Raw genomic sequence first — 19958 nt, forward strand, 5'->3', positions numbered from 1 at the left:
GCTGACTTCCACAGAACCAGGGAAAGCAGAAGGCTGGCCTTCTTGTAGCTTCGCTCCCTGCAAGGAGCTCGTTCGCTCCCAATTTCTACAGCTGGGGGCTCCCGCCAAAACCAGCAAGCCCAGCAATGAGCCAGGATCGGCCATCTCATGAGGCCTAGCCCCATTCCCACATTGGGGGCCTTCGCTTTTCAAATCCCCCCCCTTTTGGAGGCTCCCTCCCCCATCCTCCGCTTCTCCCTTTCCCTTGGTGACATGTGGCTCTGCCTCCCTCTAGATCAGGCGTAGTCAAACTGCGGCCCTCCAGATGCCCATGGACTACAATTCCCATGAGCTGGCAGGGGCTCCTGGGAATTGTAGTCCATGGACATCTGGAGGGCCGCAGTTTGACTACCCTAGCTCTAGATCTTTGGGCCATTAAGCATTCCCTCCCTTGGCCCCGGGGACGCCTGCGATCTCCTCCAGCTCCCCTCTGGGCAAGGAGGCGCCGGGATTGCACTCCTCCGAGCGCCCCTTTGAGAAGCCGCCACTCCTGCTGAGCTCTGGGGCCCCTTAAGGCTTGCTTTCTGCCTTTGTGCATGGGGCGACCCTTTTTCCAGCCCAGCGTCCTCCTTCTGCAGCTCCTGAGAGTCCGCCGTGCTCTCATTTCTCCGGCTGGCTCATCCCCAGAGCTCCTCGCCTCAGCCGCCTCATTCCCCACCCACTTCTCCCGCAAGGTCATTCTGGGATCCGAAGTGGTCTCTCCCCTCCTGCGGGCGTCTGCCGCTCTCCGGAGCTGAAACGGGCCCTTGCAGCACTGGGGGAGAAGTCCCCAAATGTTCCACAGTCACCCAACTGAGCGACCAGCACCAAGCTGGCTCTGTGGGAACCTGAATGGGCTTGATTTTATGGAAGAGTCGAATGGGGCACAAGAAGGAGAAAGGGGCCTGTCAGGGGCCCCACAAGGAGTCCTTCCTTGCCCTCCCAGCTGGGCCCCTCTGCCCTCCACGGCCCAGGCTAGGTCCATCTCATCGGAACTCAGAAGCACAGCAGGGTCGGTCCTGGCTAGACTTTCAACGGAAGTTCTAGTTCCTGGGTGGAAGTTCAAGTTTGAGGCTGGTTCTGCCTGGCTGGCCCCTTCCCACTCCAGGACGCCATGATTCAGCCAGGTGGGCAAAAGTCCCCTGTGCCTGGTTGGCATTTCCTACTTCCGCCTTGACCAGGGCGGCCCAGGCTGGCCTGATCTCGTCAGATCTGGGAAGCTAAGCAAGGTCGGGCCTGGTTGGCCCTTGGAGGGGAGACCCCTGAGGAACCCCAGGCAGGCAGGCAGGCAGAAGCAGATCCCCTCTGCTTCTCTTGCCTTTACAGGCCTCAGGGTCACCGTAAGTGGACTGTGTCTCCAGGGCCTGTACCACTCACACGCACATGCAGCAGTTGGGCCTGCTTTGGAGTGGAGTTGTCGGCTTCCCTTTATTGCTTCTATCATAGAATCCTAGAATAACAGAGTTGGAAGGGACCTCCTGGGTCATCTAGTCCAACCCCTTGCACTCTGCAGGACTGTGCAGAAACTGGTTCTCCTGAGGCTGCCGTCCCTCCAGCCAGGGTGTTGCCTTCTTGGAAACCCTTCTGAGAGATTCCGGTGGGTTGCTGGGTTGGTCTGAAGCAGCAGGACAGAGCCTGAGTCCACCTTTAAAGAAGAAGAAGGAAAGGGTTGGTTCTTATATTCCGCTTTTCTCTACCAAAGATGTCCTATGAGGCAGGTGAGGCTGAGAGAGCCCTGATGTTACTGCACTGTCAGGACAGCTCTATCAGTGCAGGTCACCCAGCTGGCTGCATGTGGGGGATCCAACCGGCTCGCCAGATTAGAAGTTCACACTCCTAACCGCTACACCAGGCCGGCTCTCTGACCTGGAGGGGCCCAAAGTGTAAGACAGCTGTTTGTCCCACCCAGTTGCAGGGGGTCGCCTTATAAACGTCCAGGATTTGGGAGCGGGGGGGGAAGCGGATAGTGGCAACCTTTCCGTGGCTTCCACTGTCCACCTTGGCAGGCGTTCCAGCCCTGTCTCCTGAAGCACAAAACATTAAATATTTAGGCCTCCTTTCCCCCTTCCATTCCTCCCTTCTCTCCCGCTCTCCCCGTTGCTTTTAAGTCTGTAATTCGAACCAGCCGGGCCTGGCTTCCTCTCCCACCTCGCAGGCCGGCCTGGCCCAGGCAGAAGGGCTCCTAATGTGCTCAGATGTTCCTTTAATGGATTACCTAGGCTGGAACTGGATACGGCTGTCTAATAGGTCGCTAATAGCCTGTTTCTGCTTTCGCAGACCCGGCTGGTTAACTCTCACCATCGCCAGCCGCCAGAGCACATGTTGCCAATCACTCAGACACTCTCTAGAAACATGCGCTCATCACCTGTGCGTGGGGGCCCAGGGGTGTGCCAGTGCACCTTAGCACAGGCCAATTTGGAGGGGGGTTCCTGGCAGCTCGAGCACCACAAGTGTCGGCAATATGTAGAAGCCGGAGGGATGAAGGCCAGATGAGAGGGTCTTCGGGACTGCTAAACTCACAGCCTTAAGCAGTCAGTGCACAAACATGACCCTCGGCCATGGGCCATCTAGACCAGGGGTGGTCAAACTGCGGCCCTCCAGATGTCCATGGACTACAATTCCCAGGAGCCCCCTGCCAGCGAACGCTGGCAGGGGGCTCCTGGGAATTGTAGTCCATGGACATCTGGAGGGCCGCAGTTTGACTACCCCTGATCCAGACCAACCTCTTGCAAAACGCAGGACATTCACAACACAAGTACACCCTCCACTCACCCAGTGGGCAGAGCAAGGGGAAAGATCGCCAGGAACGCTCGGCCAATATGGTCTGGAGGAAAATTCCTCCCTGGCTCCAGAGAGGCAGTCGGCATCACCCTGGGCATATAAACAGGATGCTCTGAGAGATGTGAGCTGTCTGCTCCGTACTAACAGCCCCTGGCAGGAAAGGAAACTATTCCTTGTTGCTCCTTTTCTAGGAATCTCCATCAGGGGGGAAATAAATCCACAACAGGCCTATCAACATCTGTTTGCCCTACTGGACGAATGGAGTCTGCGTGGTCAGAGAAAGAGCCCCTTTGTGCTGGGCTTCCGGCTGTCCCCCCCTGAGAATAGAAGGGTGGGCGTGGCATAGTGGTTAAGAGGGCGGGCTCTGATCTGGAGAACCAGCTCTGATAGGGCACTTCTGGGTGACCTTGGGCTGATCACGGTTCTCTCGCAGGCCCACCTGTCTCCCAGGGTGCCTGTTGTGAAGGGAAGGCGATTGTCACCCACTGTGAGACCCCTTAAGGTAGAGGAAAGCGGTGTACAAAAACCTTCCTCTGGACTAGACAGACCCTTGGTGGGATCCAGCTGGGCTCTTCTTACCTTCCTTTCCTAACTGTCCCAAAAGCTGCCTTTTCTCTTGTTCAGGCTGGTTTCAGAAGCATGTCCAGAGTCATTCTTGATCCGCATTTTTTCTGTTATTTGGGACAGCCTCTCCCAACCTTTTGACCATTGAGAACCCGCTGAAGCATTCTTCAGGCTTTGGGAAACCCCAGAGGTGGTGCAATGGTGCAGACTGTGGTTGGGAGCCTGGTTTAGGCCACCAGCTGTCTGGTCTCCACCGAGAACTGTCTGCTCCATCCCGGGGGGAGACAGAGTCTGACTTCTTCCGGGGCTTTCATTGTCCTTTCTGCGGATGGTGCAGGCAGGTACTGCACAGGGAGCCATCCAGCAGGAGCTCAGGCTTGTGCTGACGTTTGTGAGCAGATCTTAAATTCTGGAGGAGGAGACCCCCTGGGGGGATTGCAGGCCTACACCGGGCCCCGTGTGCTCAGCCCTTTCCTGAACCAGTTCCTCTGACGTTGCAGGGGAATGGAGAGGCAGAACGGACGGTGCCCCTTCCAGCTGCAGAGGGAGGAGGCTGCTTTTGGGACTAGCATTCACTGGCGTCCCACACTGCCTACACATGCCCTCACCCCCCCCCTCCTTCTGGAGCTGCGGTGTCCCTTCGACCCACCTCAGTTGTCTGCCCCTCTCCAGATCTCAGCCGGAAGCCCCCGTATCCTGTGCATGAAGCCAACTGAAGCATCTGCTCTTGGGCCTCTTCTTTTCCTATTGCTCACTCAGACTTCCAGACTGCATTGCAGCCTTCGGCCGCGGAGGCGGGACCCGTGGCCTGCAACACAGGAGGAAGCATTGCTGGGCCAGAGGGCCTGGCGTAACCCGCCTCTTTTCCCTTCCCCTCCCGTGCAGGTGGAGTTGTCGGACGGGACTTCCCACATCATCACCGATGCTTACGCCGGCAAAGAGTACATCATCCAGGTGGCGGCTAAGGACTTTGAAATCGGCACGTGGAGTGACTGGAGCGTGGCTGTGCATGCCACGCCCTGGACGGAGGAGCCTAAGCATCTCACCACCGAAGCCCAAGGAACAGGTGAGGAGCGGGAGTGAGGCGGGGCCTGAAACGGAGAACTGGGATCTTGCGCCTGGCCAGGGAAATACGCTGGACAAACCAAAATGTAATATCTACTTGACCACTAGAGGCAGCAGTGCTACCACGGCCTTTTCTAGCTGCCTCGGCTGGATGAGGAATTGAGCTATCTTGGGGGGAGGGGGAGGCAGAGGTCTTCCATTGGAAGGGGGGAATGCAGTTGGGAAGGCTGCACGGGGCCCAAGCAGTTCAGAATCCCCCTCCCCAAGGCCCACTGTGCAAGCCCAGTGTGGGGAAAGTTGAGTTCAGAACTGGAGAAAGAAGGCAATATAAGTCCTGGGCTGAGGAGGACACATTGGTCAGAGGACGTTACATTCCTGTCTGTTGCACGCTAGCCAAAGACCCAACATGGCTAGAAGCATGACGAGCCTGAGGCAAGCCCTCGTGCTGCTCTTGGGCCAGGCTACCTCACAGGGCTGTTGACAGGAGAGAATGAAAGGCCATGGATGCCCCCGGGGCTACCTGGTGGACAGGAAGAGGCCGATGTACTGGCCAGACAGACAGGCACAGTCGGGGCTTGATTGGCCAAGGCTCCTGAGGGGCACTGAGCTTGGTGAGGATCAGGCCTGCGACTCCGTCAGCACCTGGGATACTAAGCGACAGGTCACAGCCCGGGCCAGCTGGGGGGGGGGAGCTGAGGGACCTCATCTTTGCCCCCAGAGAGGGCAGGAGCTGAGGCAGACGAGGCGGGCCTCTCGGAGGTTTGCGAGAACAGGGATTCCCGGCTGGCCAGAGCGGTTGTCACGGGGCCGCTCTCGGATAAAGCACTCGCCGTGCCTCTGCCTGCAGCAGCACAGCGGGGCGCCTGTCGGCCAGGGAAGCCGCAGAGTTAATAACCCTCCGCTTCTAGGAAAGGGCTGGGCCGCCGTCCAAGAGCAGGAATGCGCTCTCGGCCTCCGGCTTCCCAGAAGGAGGCGTGCTGCGGCCAGCCCCGCCCCATCCGCTGCCATCACGGCTCGGGGGCCGGGAAACCGAGCGACCCCACCGTCCCCTACGGGGAGAAGGCCGGGAGGCATGCCAACCCCCCGGGGGGCTTCTGGCCAGGCACACACGAGGACGTTTGCCCGGGGGCTGGGCTGGTGGCACATGGTGCACAACACAGATGTCGCTTTGGGGCAGCTGCGGTTGCCACCCGTTAGGAGAGAGCAAAGAGGTGGGCTTTCGAATCAGACCGGGAGGGGGGGGAGACTGGTGAGCCGAGGAGCAGCAAACCCCTTCTGCCCTCTCTGTTGTGTTCGCTTGAGCAGAGGGACCCCAGACCCCCCAAAGAGCTGAAGGGACAAAGATGCCTTTCTCCAGGGATTTCGGGAGAGCCTGCAGAATTCTCCTCCCTGCAGGACAGGCCTGGGAAGGAGTTAGGCGGAGTCTGTGTGACGAGTCAAAGGTCACTCCTGGAGATTTGGGGATGGAGCCTCGGAGGACTTCAGTGGGCCCAGAGAGCCCCCCCCCCCCAGCAGCCCTTTTCTTGGGGGAACTGATCTCGGCTGCCTGGAGATAATTCTGGGAGATAATCTCCAGCCCCCCCCCCCCCCCCCCGTAGGCTGGCCTCCTGGCCGAGTGGGGAGGCAGACCGGGTCTCCTAGGAAGCAGCGACTCCTCTAACCACTATGCCTGCTGGCTGGGTGGCCCACCTGGAGACGCTGGGAATTGCAATTGATTTCATAGAATCATAGAGTTGGAAGGGGCCACACAGGCCATCTAGTCCAACCCCCTGCTCAACGCAGGATCAGCCCAGAGCATCCTAAAGCATCCAAGAAAAGTGTGTATCCAGCCTTTGCTTGAAGACTACCAGTGAGGGGGAGCTCACCACCTCCTTAGGCAGCCTATTCCACTGCTGAACCAGAATCATAGAATCATAGAGTTGGAAGGGGCCATGCAGGCCATCTAGTCCAACCCCCTGCTCAACGCAGGATCAGCCCAGAGCATCCAAGAAAAGTGTGTATCCAGCCTTTGCTTGAAGACGGCCAGTGTTTCCAGATGCAGAGGCCAATTCCCCTGGAGGAAAGGGCTGCCTTGGAAGGAGGCCTCGTGCCCTGCCAAGCTCCCCAAACACACCCTCCTGTACACCCCCCCCCCCCCCAGATCACTGGGAAGCTCCCCGTCCAGAGCTGGCAGCAGGAAACTCCACAGATCAACATTCTCCTCGGAAGCAAAGACACTCTCTGGCCAATGGCCTCTCGCAGCAGCATGTTTTGCGGTCCAATGCTGCCCTCTGCTGCCCATTGACCTAAAGTACAAGGCTCCTGTGGGCTTCTGGAGGCTTCAGCAGCCCAGGTGGGCTCAGGATCCAACCAAGGAGCCTTCCCACGTGGCCAGAGAGGCCTGGAACACTCCTAGCTGCTGCAGCCCCCGAAGTATCCAAAGGTGGCTCTCAGTCGCCTCCTCTCCAGGCTAAACAGACCAAGCTCCCCCAACCTTTCTTCATGTGTCTTGGTCTCCAAACTCCTCACCATCTTTGTTGCCCTCCTCTGGAGATGCTCCAGTTTGTCTACATCCCTCTTCAACTGGGGTGCCCAAAACTGAACACAGGACTCCAAGTGAGGCCAAACCAGAGCAGAGTAAAGCGGTACCATCACCTCCCATGATCTGGACACGATACTCCGTTTGATACAGCCCAAAATCCCATTTGCCTTTTTAGCCACTGAGTCACACTGCTGACTCATGCTCAATGTATGGTCTACTAAGACTCCTAGATCCTTTTCACACTTGCTACTGCCAAGACAATCTCCCCCATCCTATATTGGTGTATTTGGTTTTTCCTCCCTAAATGCAGAACTTTACACTTGTCCCTATTGAACTTCATTGTATTTGGTTTAGCCCACTTCTCGAGCCTATCAAGATCATCCTGTCTTCGGCTGTGTTTGTGACCCCTCCCAGTTTAGTATTGACTAATGTTAATGGCTAGTCCTGCCCATTAATCCTTTCACGTCCTCCTCTAGTCTAGACCATTTATGAAAATACTGGAAAGAACCAGGCACAGAACCGGACCCCCCCCCCAGACCCTCCTTCCAGTCAGATGCAATGCCGTTGCCCCCTCCAGGCCGTCCCCTGAGCACCTCTCTGTCCTCGAGGCCCGTCCTCCGTCCTCCATCTCTCCCTTGGTGGGGAGTCCCCAGGGAGCGACATGAACCCCCCCCCCCCCCCCCGGAGTCACCTCAGCCCTTCCCCAGAGCAAGAGAGGAGGCTGGCCTGGCCGGAGCAGCGGGAGACCAATCTGTGCTGACAGCCTCGGATCACAGACAGACCCCTTTAACATCCGCCCAGGGACAGAAGTGGGACTGACCGGCTGGCAGGCTACTGGCAGCCATGGGGCTGGCCAAGCGGGGGCTGGGTTGATCCAAGGGTCAGATCTCGGCTCCAGAGGCCCTCGTGGCTGGCCCCCGGCAGAAAGGCAGCCGGGTCCAAAGCCAGAGCTGCAAGATGCAGAGGCCCAGCCTGGCCTGCCCCTTTGGGGCTTTTGCTGGCTGCTTCCCCCGCCCGCCCGCCCGCCCAGCCTCCCTCCCTCCCTCCGTTGGGGCCCTTCTGACCCTCTGCCTTTCTCTTTCCTTCCTCACAGAGACCACGACCAGCAGCACCTCGGCCTTCGTGGTCCGCGCCACCGCCAAGGCCGCCGAGTCGGACAGGCAAGCCAACTGTGGGGCCACGGCCCTGTCCTGGGTGGTCAGCCCTGTGCTGGTGGCATTCGGCATTCACTTTATGTAGTGAGTATCCTGGGCCCGGGGTCTCAAGGGGGGCGGTGGGAGGGGGAGAAGCCACCATTTGATGGCATGGACATCCACGGACTTCTGGAGGGCTGCAGCTTGACTACCCCCGGTTTAGATTGATGTTTTATTGTGAACCGCCAACCGCTTGTTGGGAGCGGCAGTATATAAGTCTAATTTAATTAATTAATTGACAAATTAATGGATTAGTTAATTTATAAAACTTGCTCCTAACCATCAGCAGTGGGGGAGACCACTGGCCGGCCTGCCCGAGACTGCCCGATCCGCAGCCCACCCCCTTACGTGCTTACTCAGGAGCATGCAGTGGTACCTGCTCAAAGACAAGCACTTCCCGGCTTGTAGCCCCCAACCGGCAGGCGTGGGGAAGGCTCAGCCATGTGGGAAAGTCCGCTCTGCATGCGGCCAGCAAGCCCAGCCTCTCCCTGCTTCTGCCTCTCTCGTCCGCCTGCAGACCCTGCCTTGAAGCCCTGCGGAGAAGGTCGCCCGGAACATCGGTCTTTGCTTCTGTTTGCACATGGTCTGGAGGACGCGTCCCCTGCCCCCTTGAAGGACCCGGCCTCTGAGACACGGAGACCCCGGCTCAGCCCTCCCCAGACACGCCCCTCCCCTGCCTTTGAGAGGTGGGACTTCCGAAGAGATCCTTCTGCAAGCAGGAAGGCTGGACTGGTGGGGAGGGAGGGGGGGAGGGGGGGAGGGGGCAGAGAGGAGCCCCAGCCAGCCTGGCCCTGGGTTCGGATCATACAGCTAAACCTCCACGCCAAAGATGCGCCCTGGAACCAGCTCCAGACCCACAGCGCTTGGCTGCCAACTCCTGGATAAGGAAGTGCGTGGAAACGAAATGGCTGGGGGGGGGGGGAGGTCATGAACCTGCGACTGGGGGGAGGGGCGCCCCCTTGCCCCCACCCCCCCCACAGGACTTGCTGAGTCCTCGCCAGGCCATGCAAGGAAAAGCGAGCAGGAGGCATCCGAGGGACCTCCCGCACCCCCCCCCTCCGAACTGGAGACCCCAGGACTTGTGCAGCAAGAGCTGGGGGAGGGGCTTTTTAAAAAGAGACCCTTTTGGCATCGCCCACGATCCGGAGCCCGCTGCCTCCCCGGGAGGGGGCTGGATGACGTCCCCTCCGTTTGCGAACTGCACCCCTTCCCTTTATACGAAGAGACCCCCACTCCCCCCCCCCCCCCGGTTTGTGTATTGGTCTTATTAATGGGGGGTGGGATGTGTACTTATGGGGACCATTCCCACTGAAAGGCCCCGCCCCTTCCACGCCTCCTCCCCCCTCCCTCCCGCCCCCTCCCATTTTGTAAGGCCCCGCCTCTCCCCCCCCCTTCCCCCCACCCCACCCAGCACTTCTTCTCATCTCTCTGGTTCAAAGTGCAGTATTTAATATCACCCATCCTGTGAGTCCAAATGACTATATGCTGTATTTGAACTTTTTATAGGTGTATATAAAAATTTACAAAAAAAACCCACACCCATGCACCTCATGAAAGACCTGCGCATGGCCACACGTGGGACATCTCATGGGACCGACGTTTCCTAGCATGGGAGCTGGGAGGGGGGCAGGGGGGGCTTCCCCCCAAAGTCTTCGGGTGTTTAGAATTTAGCCGTCCCTGGACTGATGAAGGGCAGCCGTCGCCGGGTACAGCAGGGACCCCCAACCTTCTCGGTCCTGCAGGCCCCTTTGGAATTTTCACACAGCAGAGTGGATGCAGCCACAAAATGGCTGCCCCGGGAGGCGGAGCCAGCCACAAGATGGCTGCCACAGCTTCAGTGCCACCTCACCGTGAGGAGCCTTGTGCCGTGGCGGCGGCGGGGAGGCAGAGACTGGCATGCGCGGTTGCATTTGGCAGCCACCTGGCACGCAGAGATCTACCAGCAGCCTTTTTGCCGCCTGCTCCCCTCGTCTGCCTGTCAGGCCTGCTTTCCAAGGCCAGGAAGGACGTCCGCCCGGGATACGGGAGGGAGGGAGGGAGGGAGGGAGGCACGAAGCTGCTGGGGGTTGAACCGGGGACTCTCTGCATGCCAGGCAATGGCTCTGCCACGGAGCCACAGCCCTCCCCATGCGGGTGCTGCCAAGGCCCTGGGTCTGTTCACAGATGCCGGAGCTGTGGGGCAGACCCTCCTGCCGGAAGAGTCACTGCCTGGCATCCTGCCAGGGATACAAGCGCTGGCCTCGTCAAGATCTGTGTTTATGGTGAGCCCAAGGAGAGCTGGCACCTCTGCAGTGCCAGCCTCTTCCAGCATGTCCCCAAAGTCCTTTTGGGGCTCGACCCCCAAGTCCCCCCGGCCCCTGCTTTCTCCGCTCCGCAGCTCACCGGCCCCTGCAATGGCTGCGAGGCGAGAGGATTCCTGTGTGCAGGAAAGCACTTTGCAGGCCCTCCAACGGGGCTTCCCCTCCCACAGAGCAGCACTCAGATTTTAATGGCGCCATAAAAATCCCCGCGGGGAGCCCTAATTGTGTTGCCTGATCCCCTTTTCCTGAGGCTCTGAGCCCTTGTGGCTGAGGACGGGATCTGCTCTTGGGATCGGGACAGGAAACAGCCCAATTCTCCCCTGGCCCACCCCTGCAGAGCCCAGCTGGCCTTCGCCAGGCCCCAGAGCCCCAGGCAGCCGGCCCCCCTCGCAGGGCTGGCAGCAGGTGCAGAACACGACTCTTGGAGCTGTGCAGCGAGACACTCCCCCCCCTCCCGGGGGGGGGGCAGGAGGCAGGAGGGACCTTTGGTCTGAACACCGCCATTATTTTATATCCAGAAGACGGAACCAGCAGTCCTTCAAATTGAGGAATTCTGTGCCATTAGAAACCTTACGTGCTTTAAAGAGCCTATTTACATACACACACACACACACACACACACACACACATACATCTTCCACATTCTCCTCCATTTATTTATCCCCCACTATTCTCCTCAGTGGGGACACAACGCAGCTGGCAACTTTGTTGTCTTCTCCTTGTGCTCCTCTCCCCACAACGACCCTGGGAGGTAGGCTAGGCTGAGTGTGTGGGACTGGCCTGGGGTCACCCATCCAGTTTCGGTAGCACAGGTGGGCATTTGAACCTGGCCCAGCCCAACAAGTGAAAGGCCCCAGAAGGAGCTCCCCCGCACCCCCTTCCCAAAAACTCAGAGGCCCTGATCCAGGCGCGAACTCTTAGCGAAAGCCACCCATGGGATGCCACCCCGTCCAGGAGCCAGCATGGCCAGGGGGTCTGCATCCTGGATCGCGTTCAAGGGCCGTCCTAGCCATCATGTGTGGCAGTGGTCCACCCAAGAGGTCCTCCTCAGGTTTCCTTTGAAAAGGATCTCCCCTTTGCCAGGTCCCCCTGCAGTCCCCCTCTGAAAGCCTTGCCCGGCCCCCCCTTGGGCAGGAGAGCCCCCCAACCCCCCCCCCGACCCCCGTGGGTCAGAGATTGCCTCCAGGACTTGGACAATTAGCCGTCTTCTCTCGGGCTGCCTTCTAAATGCCCCATTTGCCAGGCGGCACAGCTTCATCGTTTATTAATGTTTCATTAGGGCTGGAAACATCTGGTAATTAATTATGCACTAATTATAGACTCCCGGCCTTGAAAGCCCGGGTGATTCATAACCGCTGGCAGCTCTGGGGGGGGGGGGGAGGCGCATGGCTCCTGCCGATGGCCGGGCCTCCAGGCACCCTGGCACTCAGGCCTCTCCGCTGCGGCATCTGGGCAGCCGGTCCCGGCGGGGGCAGCGGGAGGCAGACACAGGCCCACGGCCCCGGCAGGCTCCGCAGGAGAGCCCCGTGGGGGGCAGGGGGGCAGCCCTTTGTGACCCTGGAGTGTGCTGCTCCAGAACTGGAGCCAGGCCCTAGCCGTGAGTGGCAGCCGGTCAGTCCCAGGCCGCTGAGCAGCGTGGATGGCCCTCTGGGGGAAAGGTGACCCCAGGCCTTGTTGACGGATGGGAGACACGGGCCATTTATCGGGAGAAATGCTGGCCTGCTCCGTTCTGGCCTCTGACCGCAGCTTCGTGCCCAGCCAGGTGAAGAAAGGCAGCCCTGGCTCCTGTCTGCATCTCAAGCCGCTTTCAAAGGGGGGGGAGAAGAGGACACCCTTCAGAATACCCCCGCAGGACGGGAAAGCTTGCGGTGTTTGCTTCCGTCATCCAGTCCTCTCGGAAGACTGGAAAGGTGCCAGAAGACTGGAGGAGACCGAATGTTATCCCAATCTTTAAAAGGGGAGGCTAGATGACCCAGCATCCTTCAAGCCAGCAGGTCTGACCTCAATTGCAGGGGAGATAACGGAGCAGATGTTAAAGGGGGTGATCTGCAAGCATCTGAAGGGTAATCTGTTGATCCGGGGAAGTCAACACGGATTGGTCTCCCAACAGGTCCTGCCAGACCAACATGGTTTCTTTCTTAGACTGAGCGATGGGCTTATTGGATCGTGGAAACTCAGTGGACATTGCTTACCTGGATTTCTGTCAGGCTTTTGGCCAGGTTCCCCAGGATGCCCTGATGGGTCAACTGGAGGACTGCAGACTGGATTTTTGGAGGGTTGGGTGGGTGGGGCACCAGCTAGAAAACTGCCCCTAAAGAGTGGCTGTCAGGAGTATTTCTTAGGGTATTTCTCTTAGGGCTGCTTTAGGATGCTTAGGGTTGATCCTGCGTTGAGCAGGGGGTTGGACTAGATGGCTTCTATAGCCCCTTCCAACTCTATGATTCTATGATTTCATCAGTGGGGAGGGAGGGAGCAGTGAGGGGGTCACAGGTCCTGGTTCTGGGTCTGGTACTTTTCACTATTTTTACCAATGATCTGGATGAAAGGGTCTCCTCATTAAATTTGCAGATGGCAAATTGGGAGGGGTAGAAAACACTCCAGAAGATATAGAATGGGCAAATGAGAACAAGATGATATTCAACATGGATAAGTGCAGAGCTCTACATTTTTTTAAATTGGTTTAAGATACATTTTGTATTTTACATATTTTATTTTGTATTATCTATATTGTTAAGTTGAGCTGAAGAAGAGGAGCTGTTTTTTTACCCTGCTTTTCCCTACCTGAAGGAGTCTCAATGCGACTGACAAACACCTTTCCTCTCCCCGTGTCAGACACCCTGTGAGGTGGGCGGGGCTGAGAGAACTCGGGGAGAACTGCTCCGTAAAAGCAGCCCTAAGAGAACTTTGAGTGGCCCAAGGTTATCCAGCTGGCGGCATGTGGAAGAGGCGTGAGGAATCAAAACTGGTTCTCCAGCTTATAGGCCGCTGCTGTTAACCATGGCACCAAGCTGGCTCAGGAGGAAAGGTGGCTAATAAATGTTTTCAATAAGCAACTGCATAAAAAAAGCAAAGCTCACCTTGCAGGCTGGGCTGGGAAGGAGGCCCTCTGAGTGCAGGAGGTCTTGTGTCTGTGCTGGGCCCCATGCCAACCCCCACCCCACCCTGTCCCTGGCTGGGACCCAAAGGCCACCGAAAGAGGACTCATGGACAGCCGGTGCCCCGGGAGGAAAGGTGCAGCAGCCCACAATTCAAGTCCCCTGCCTGCCTGCCTGCCTGCCAGAGTCCTTGACACCCACAAGGAACGCTGTTCTGTGCAATTTCCTGCCTTCGGGGCTCATCCGTCTTCCGAGCAAAGGCTGGTCAATCACCCTTCTAATCTCTGGCTTCTGCAAGGGGGGGGGCTGCATCCCCTCCATCTCTGGCTGTTAGGTGACCTCCAGCTGCCGAGAGGCCTTCTATCACTGGCCGGCACTGGCTGCCTTGTTAGTGGGGATGGGGGGGGGTCCTCTCCAGGGCGCCAGGCAATCCGCCCATTTTCCTGCACAGAAGACCCTGGCGGGCCACCAGTGGGGCTGGCCTGGGGCCCTGGCTGCCCAGCCCTGCAGAGCCTTGCGGTTCCGCTGGGGAGGGGGGAGTGGAGCCCATTCTAGAGGATTCTAGAGCAAACTCTGGACTTGACTGACCTTCTCTGCTGCTGGAGGGAGCCTCTGCTGGGTTCCTCTGCTGGGGGGAGCTTATTTGCAAACCTGCTCACCATTCCAGGGTGGGGGGAGGCATTTGGGGGGAGGAAAATGGCATTCGGGGGTACTCTGTGTGTGGGTTTTCTTAGTAGCCTGCTGGGAGGGGGGGATACCCCTCTTTTGAAAATGATTCTGCATAAGACTCCCTAATCAGGAAGCAGCAGGGTCACCAACCCCCAGGTGGGGTCTGGCCTTCTGGGAATTACAGGTGACCTCAGGCTGCAGAGATCAGTTCCCACAGAGGGCAAGCAGAGATTCTGCAGGAAATGCCCCTCCAGATCCCCAGGTGGCAGAGGTGGCAATGCTAGCAAGCAGACCTCTTGTTGGGCTGACCAAAGGTGTGGGTTTGCATGGTACCGAAGACTGGGCATGCTCAGGGGTCCAGCCTAAACTTCTCTCCATCATGTCTGTTTTCTGTGTGGGAACCAAGATGTCCTGCAAGGAGAGAAGGACAAGGAACCGGGGGGGGGGGTTGCTCTCTGGGAAGATTTGAAAGGGCTGTCTCTTGGAGGGGAGCAGGGAGCAGCAGAGGAGAGGAGCCCTCTCAATAATGGCTTGAAATCCCAGGTGGACAGGTGCGAATTGGATACTAGGAGGGAAAATGTTCACAGGAAGTATGGTTCAGCTGTGGGATGGGCTTCCTGGAGAGGCAATGAGGCCCCTTCACTGACCATCTCCAAGCAGCAGCTGGATGGACACTTGTCAGGGATGTTTTGGGCTGAGGGTTGGCCTAGATGACCTCGATGGCCCCTTCCAACTGTGATTCTATATGGAAGAACAGGGCGTTGAGCGAGAGCCCCGTCTGCAACCTGACTGCCGCCTCCTGGACCCCAGGTGAGTCGCTCCCTCCTCAGCTCCTCCCAAGGTGACCCTGTCTGGGCTTGACTTAGTCCCTAAGATGAGTCTTCCAGTTCCGGCTTCAGAGGGGAAATTTGCAAGCAGGGGAGAGGCTGGAGTTGGATTTCCCCCGAGGAACTTTGGGCTGAGATTCTGGCGGGGGGGTCTTACTCCGAGTGACCCTCCCAGGGAGAAGGAGTGGGTTTTGTCTCTGGGAGCCAGGCCCATCTCAAGGAGAAAGGGCCGCGTGAAGCAGGCCTGGAGATGGCGACAGCTGTCGGAACCCCATACTGAGTGACTCTGAGTCTGCTTCTATGAGCTTCGTGGCCACCTTTGGCGAAATAATTCCGACAACCTCGCTGCGTTTCCCGTGAAAAAGGTCTTCTTTCAGCTTTCCTGCGGGGCTTTGGTGCCCTCTCGTGGATAGACATGAGAAGTACACCCAGCCCTTCCTTCTCACAGATGTCCCAGTTGATGAAAGGGATACGGGGGGTGCAGCCTGGCTTGGATCTCAGAAATATGAATGTTTGCTCTGTCTTTCCAAGTTTTGCATGGTTCCCATTTCTTCAATCTGACAGGCGTTAAAGTTCACACTGCTGGCTTATAATTACCAAACAGAAAGCGGCTTACTTTCACATCTCTATCCGTCCCCTTTCTGGTGGGAAGCAGGTGTCCCAGTCCACGGCCCCACACGTGGGCCTGGCCACGGTGCCCAGGATATCTGAAGGGTTGGTCATTTCTGCATGCAGGGCTGTCGTTGATTCCCCTACTCGGATGACTGGCTGTGAGGGCAGACAAAGTATTGAGATGCCACTCGCCACTTTTGGAAAACTACCAAATCTTGTGAGGATTGGGGGAAAGCACACACAGTCCCGTCGCAGAGAGTACAGTCTGTAGGGCCAGGTTGGATGCAGTAGAGAGGGAGGGGTTCTTGCCCCCCCCCCGCCCGCCGAATAGAGCACAGGCCGCTTTACCTTCGAGTAATCCGTATTCCCAACAGACTAAGCCCGGGAGGAAAAGCTTTGCACAAATGGTCCATAAAGAGCACAGACCTGCGGCCAGGATTCATCTCTGGGGAGTTCCAGAGGTCAATCCCTTTGGGTGAAAAAGGACATGAAGGCTGGAAGATTTTGCTCTTGAGGGAGGGGGGGCGGAGACTCCCTAGCCAGTTTGGGGTAGTGGTTAAGATCGGTGTCTTCTAATCCGGAGGCTAATGACATACTCTGGCATTCATGTAAACCCTCTACAAGGAGATCTTGTCCGTATGGGTGGAGACATTTTTACCTTTGATGGAATTATAAGGAGGTCTCTCCAGGCACAGATTGGGATGTGAGGGTCCTGCATAGTGCCGGGGGTTGGACTAGATGACTCATGAGGTCCCTTCCAACTCTATGATTCTAAGTCATATTTGAATATGCACTTGAGGAATAAGGCTTTTTGTTCTCTCAAGATCCACTTGGCTGCCATATTGTGGTACCACAAGGGAGTGCATGAGGGGGTCACTTTCCCCGCGCCATTTATTTATCCAGAATATTTCTTCAGAGTCTGTAATCTTTGCCCATCTCAGGAGCCGTTGATTCCTCGGTGGTCTCTTTCTCTTGTCTTGACCCATTTGGTGCAGAAGCCATTGAGGTACCCCGTATGTTCAAGGTCTGATTCCTGGTAGCCATTCCAGTAGAAAAGTGGATAAGTGAATTAGCAGCTTTTCAGGTGGACCCTTTGCCTTTGAACATTTTTCCAGAGACGGTAATTCTCTGACTCAGCCTTAAGTTTCGACCTAAAGCAATTTCCACTAATTTCAGGACTTTATTTTGCCCGTCTTTTTTCCCACACCAAGCTCTGAAAGGGAACAATTGCTGCACCCCTTCAATGTCAGAAGGGCTATTTTATTATACCTTAAAAGAATCCTGGAGTTCCATGGGGACAGAGCACAAATTATAAGTTTTGTCATTTTAAGAAAGCAAAGAGAGCTTCTTCTGAAATAAGTGTGCCGTTGGATTGTTTCCACCATTATGGGGTGCTGTACCTTAGCAAGGATACTGTGATAACGAAAGATTCATGCCCAGTCTACTATATTTATAGCTTCTTTGGCAGCTTTCCTTAATGGAGTGCATTGATAGAAATCTGCCAGGCTGCCTCTTGGTCTTCAGCAGACGTGTGATCTGCGGGCAAGGCAGAAGATTGAGTGGACAGGGCAGTCCTTTGTTCACTGAGGAGAGCATGCCCCACTGCTTAGAATCACAGAATCCTAGAGTGGGAAGGGGCCATACAGGCCATCTAGTCCAACCCCCTGCTCAACGCAGGATCAGCCCAAAGCATCCTAAAGCTTGGTGAGTACCTTGCTAGAATTTCCCATAGAAAATCGAGGATGAAAACAAAGTTGCACTTACCTAAAACGATTATTGTTCATGGAGTATCTTCTGTGCAGATATGCATACCCTCCCTCCTGTCCCACTGTGTGCTCTGGCTTCAACAGCACTAGAGGCACTCAGGGTTGTGGCTGCTGTGTGGAAGCACATGGTCCATAGGTGGGAAAAGTTTTTTACTTTGGAACATAGCGCCCCTGGAGGCTTGTAGCTGTAAAGGCTTCTCCTATGGCAGGTCTGCTCCTTCCCCCCACCATGTGTGCCTGCACCGAAACTACTCCATGAACAACAATTCCAAGGAAGTGCAACCTTGTTTTCACTCATCAGTCAGTGCAGAGGCATCCGGAATATGGTACACAGTGATCACTGCTGCATCTTGACAGTGATATTATGGGGCTAGGAAAAGCTGCAGCCTAAAGGCTCAAGGAATTCGAAAACATTCCCCCTGTAAGGAAGAGCGGAGGAGTTTGGGTATTTTTATTGAAAAGATGACTGGGGCAGGGGGCACATGACAGAGAGTTATTCCATGGTGCACATTAGTGGATCACATGAATCACCAAAGAATTCATTGCACTTTGGTTGTGAGTGGACTCTCTAATCAGCATTAATCAGAAGTCAGAATGCTTGTTCCCAAATCAAGCAGAGTCGCTCTGCATTCTGGGGATGCATTGGGGGAAACTTAACAATGTGGAGAGGCTGCATACCAACCGCTTGGGCAGCAAAGCACAGCCCTGCCTTTTAGGCGCCAGCCAAGTTTCCATGATGTAGACTGGCACAGAGAGGCCGGACTGAAAATCCTCAGGGCTCATTTGGCACTTTGCACAGGGAAGGGGGACAGAACCAGTTGATTGGGAAGGCTCCCTGCATCCCTCAGCCCAGACTAGTCTAATCATAGAATCATAGAGTGGGAAGGGACCTCCTGGGTCATCTAGTCCAACCCCCTGCACTGTGCAGGACACTCACAGCCCTATCACTCATCCACTGTCACCTGCCGCCCCTCCGTCAGATGGCTATAATCTTGTTATTTCCTAGGCATTGTCCCGAAGGTTCACAATCTCAAGGCGGCTTTTTTCACTGCTCTTTTCCAGTATAAAAGATGTGATGCGAATGCCCATCAAAATATGAATATTTTATTTCAACTAAAATTGAGCAATACACAGGCACCGGCTTAGACACAGACAGTTGCCTGTCTGTCGCCTCTGTGTTGCCGTTCTTTTGTGACACTCTTAAAATGTAAAGCATAAAACACAACAAGGAATGTCTGTCATCCATGCACACTGGAAAACAAATACTTTCCCCAGGGGGGACCATACATTGAATCCTAGAATCCTAGAGTGGGAAGGGGCCATGCAGGCCATCTAGTCCCACCCCCTGCTCAAGGCAGGATCAGCCTCCAGCATCCAGGAGGAGGATCTGTCCAGCCGCTGCTTAAAGATGGCCAGTGAGGGGGAGCTCCCCACCTCCTTAGGCAGCCCCTTCCCCTGCTGAACTAGATGCACAGAATCCTAGAGTGGGAAGGGGCCATGCAGGCCATCTAGTTCCACCCCCTGCTCAGTGCAGGATCAGCCTCAAGCATCCAGGAGGAGGATCTGTCCCAGCAGGCCTGTCCCGCAGAGACCTTAGTCTCGCTTTGCCCTGCCCCCCATCTCCCCCCACTCACACATTGTTTGGCTCTCCATTTCTTGCAAGGAAGTGAGGCTTGGGGGTCTGGCACGGGCCAAAGTGGCTTGGGCACCGAAGCCCCTCCTCCACTCTGCAGGAGGGAGATGCCTTTCCCGGGCGGGGGGCAAAGCAGGCAGGTGGCCTTTTGCTGGCTTCACTTGTCTGACATGCCCATGCCGGTACCATGTGCCTGCCGGGCAACTGGGCAAGTTGGCATCAGCCGTGTGCCTTTGCTGCTTGTTCTCCCAGGCTGTGGAATGTGCCGCCTCTTCCAGCTTGTGGGGAAACAACCCCCCCAGCCTCCGGGAATTTAAGCCCTGCCCTCCTGCCTGAAGGGCTTGTTCGAGGGGAGTGCCCTTCTCCAGGGTGCCCCTGGGATCGGGGGATCCACAAAAGCCTGCGGGCTCTCCCCCCAGAAGAGGGGCTGCTTGGTGCCAGATCCCCCCCGTATGCCAGCCATGCCAGCCCCCCTGCCCCCCACACGCACGCACGCACATGCACATACACACACACACTCCAGCTGATTTCAAGTTCTCTTTGCTTTAGAGTGAAGTTGCAGTGGAAGTTGTGGATTGATTCTGAAATGATGAGGCTGGCAGATGAGGTTGCCAGCTCTGACTGGAGAATTCCTTGAGACTTGAGGGGTCACACCTGGGGAGGGCAGCAGGAAGGGACCTCAGTGGGGCAGAATGTCATATGGCCACCTCCAAAGCAGCCTTTTCCCTTGCAGGAACTGTCCTCTGACACCTGGAGGCCCCTTGCAATCCCGGGAGATCTCCAGGCCTCACCTGGAGATTAGCAGTTTTGCAGATTAGGAGGCCTCTTGCCCCCTCCTAGGGAGCCCTGCGTTTCGCCTTATCACACCAAGTGCCCACCTTCCAGAAAATCTACGGCTGCATGTGCCTTAGTCA

General features: G+C 56.7%; 1 protein-coding gene across 2 annotated transcripts in view; it reads left to right on the top strand.

The window, feature by feature from the left end:
* Window positions 1-9650, top strand: part of CNTFR (ciliary neurotrophic factor receptor) — a 278409-nt gene extending 268759 nt beyond the window's left edge. For both annotated transcript variants that reach the window (XM_077346597.1, XM_077346596.1), the window contains exons 8-10: window positions 4249-4429; window positions 8043-8187; window positions 8660-9650. In XM_077346597.1, the coding sequence (XP_077202712.1) occupies window positions 4249-4429; window positions 8043-8187; window position 8660 (327 nt within the window). In that variant the 3' untranslated portion in view covers window positions 8661-9650. The remainder of the gene's footprint in view (window positions 1-4248; window positions 4430-8042; window positions 8188-8659) is intronic.
* The last annotated feature ends 10308 nt before the right edge of the window (window positions 9651-19958 follow it).

This window comes from Paroedura picta, chromosome 7 (genome assembly GCF_049243985.1).
Source record: "Paroedura picta isolate Pp20150507F chromosome 7, Ppicta_v3.0, whole genome shotgun sequence".
Taxonomy (NCBI): Eukaryota; Metazoa; Chordata; class Lepidosauria; order Squamata; family Gekkonidae; genus Paroedura; species Paroedura picta.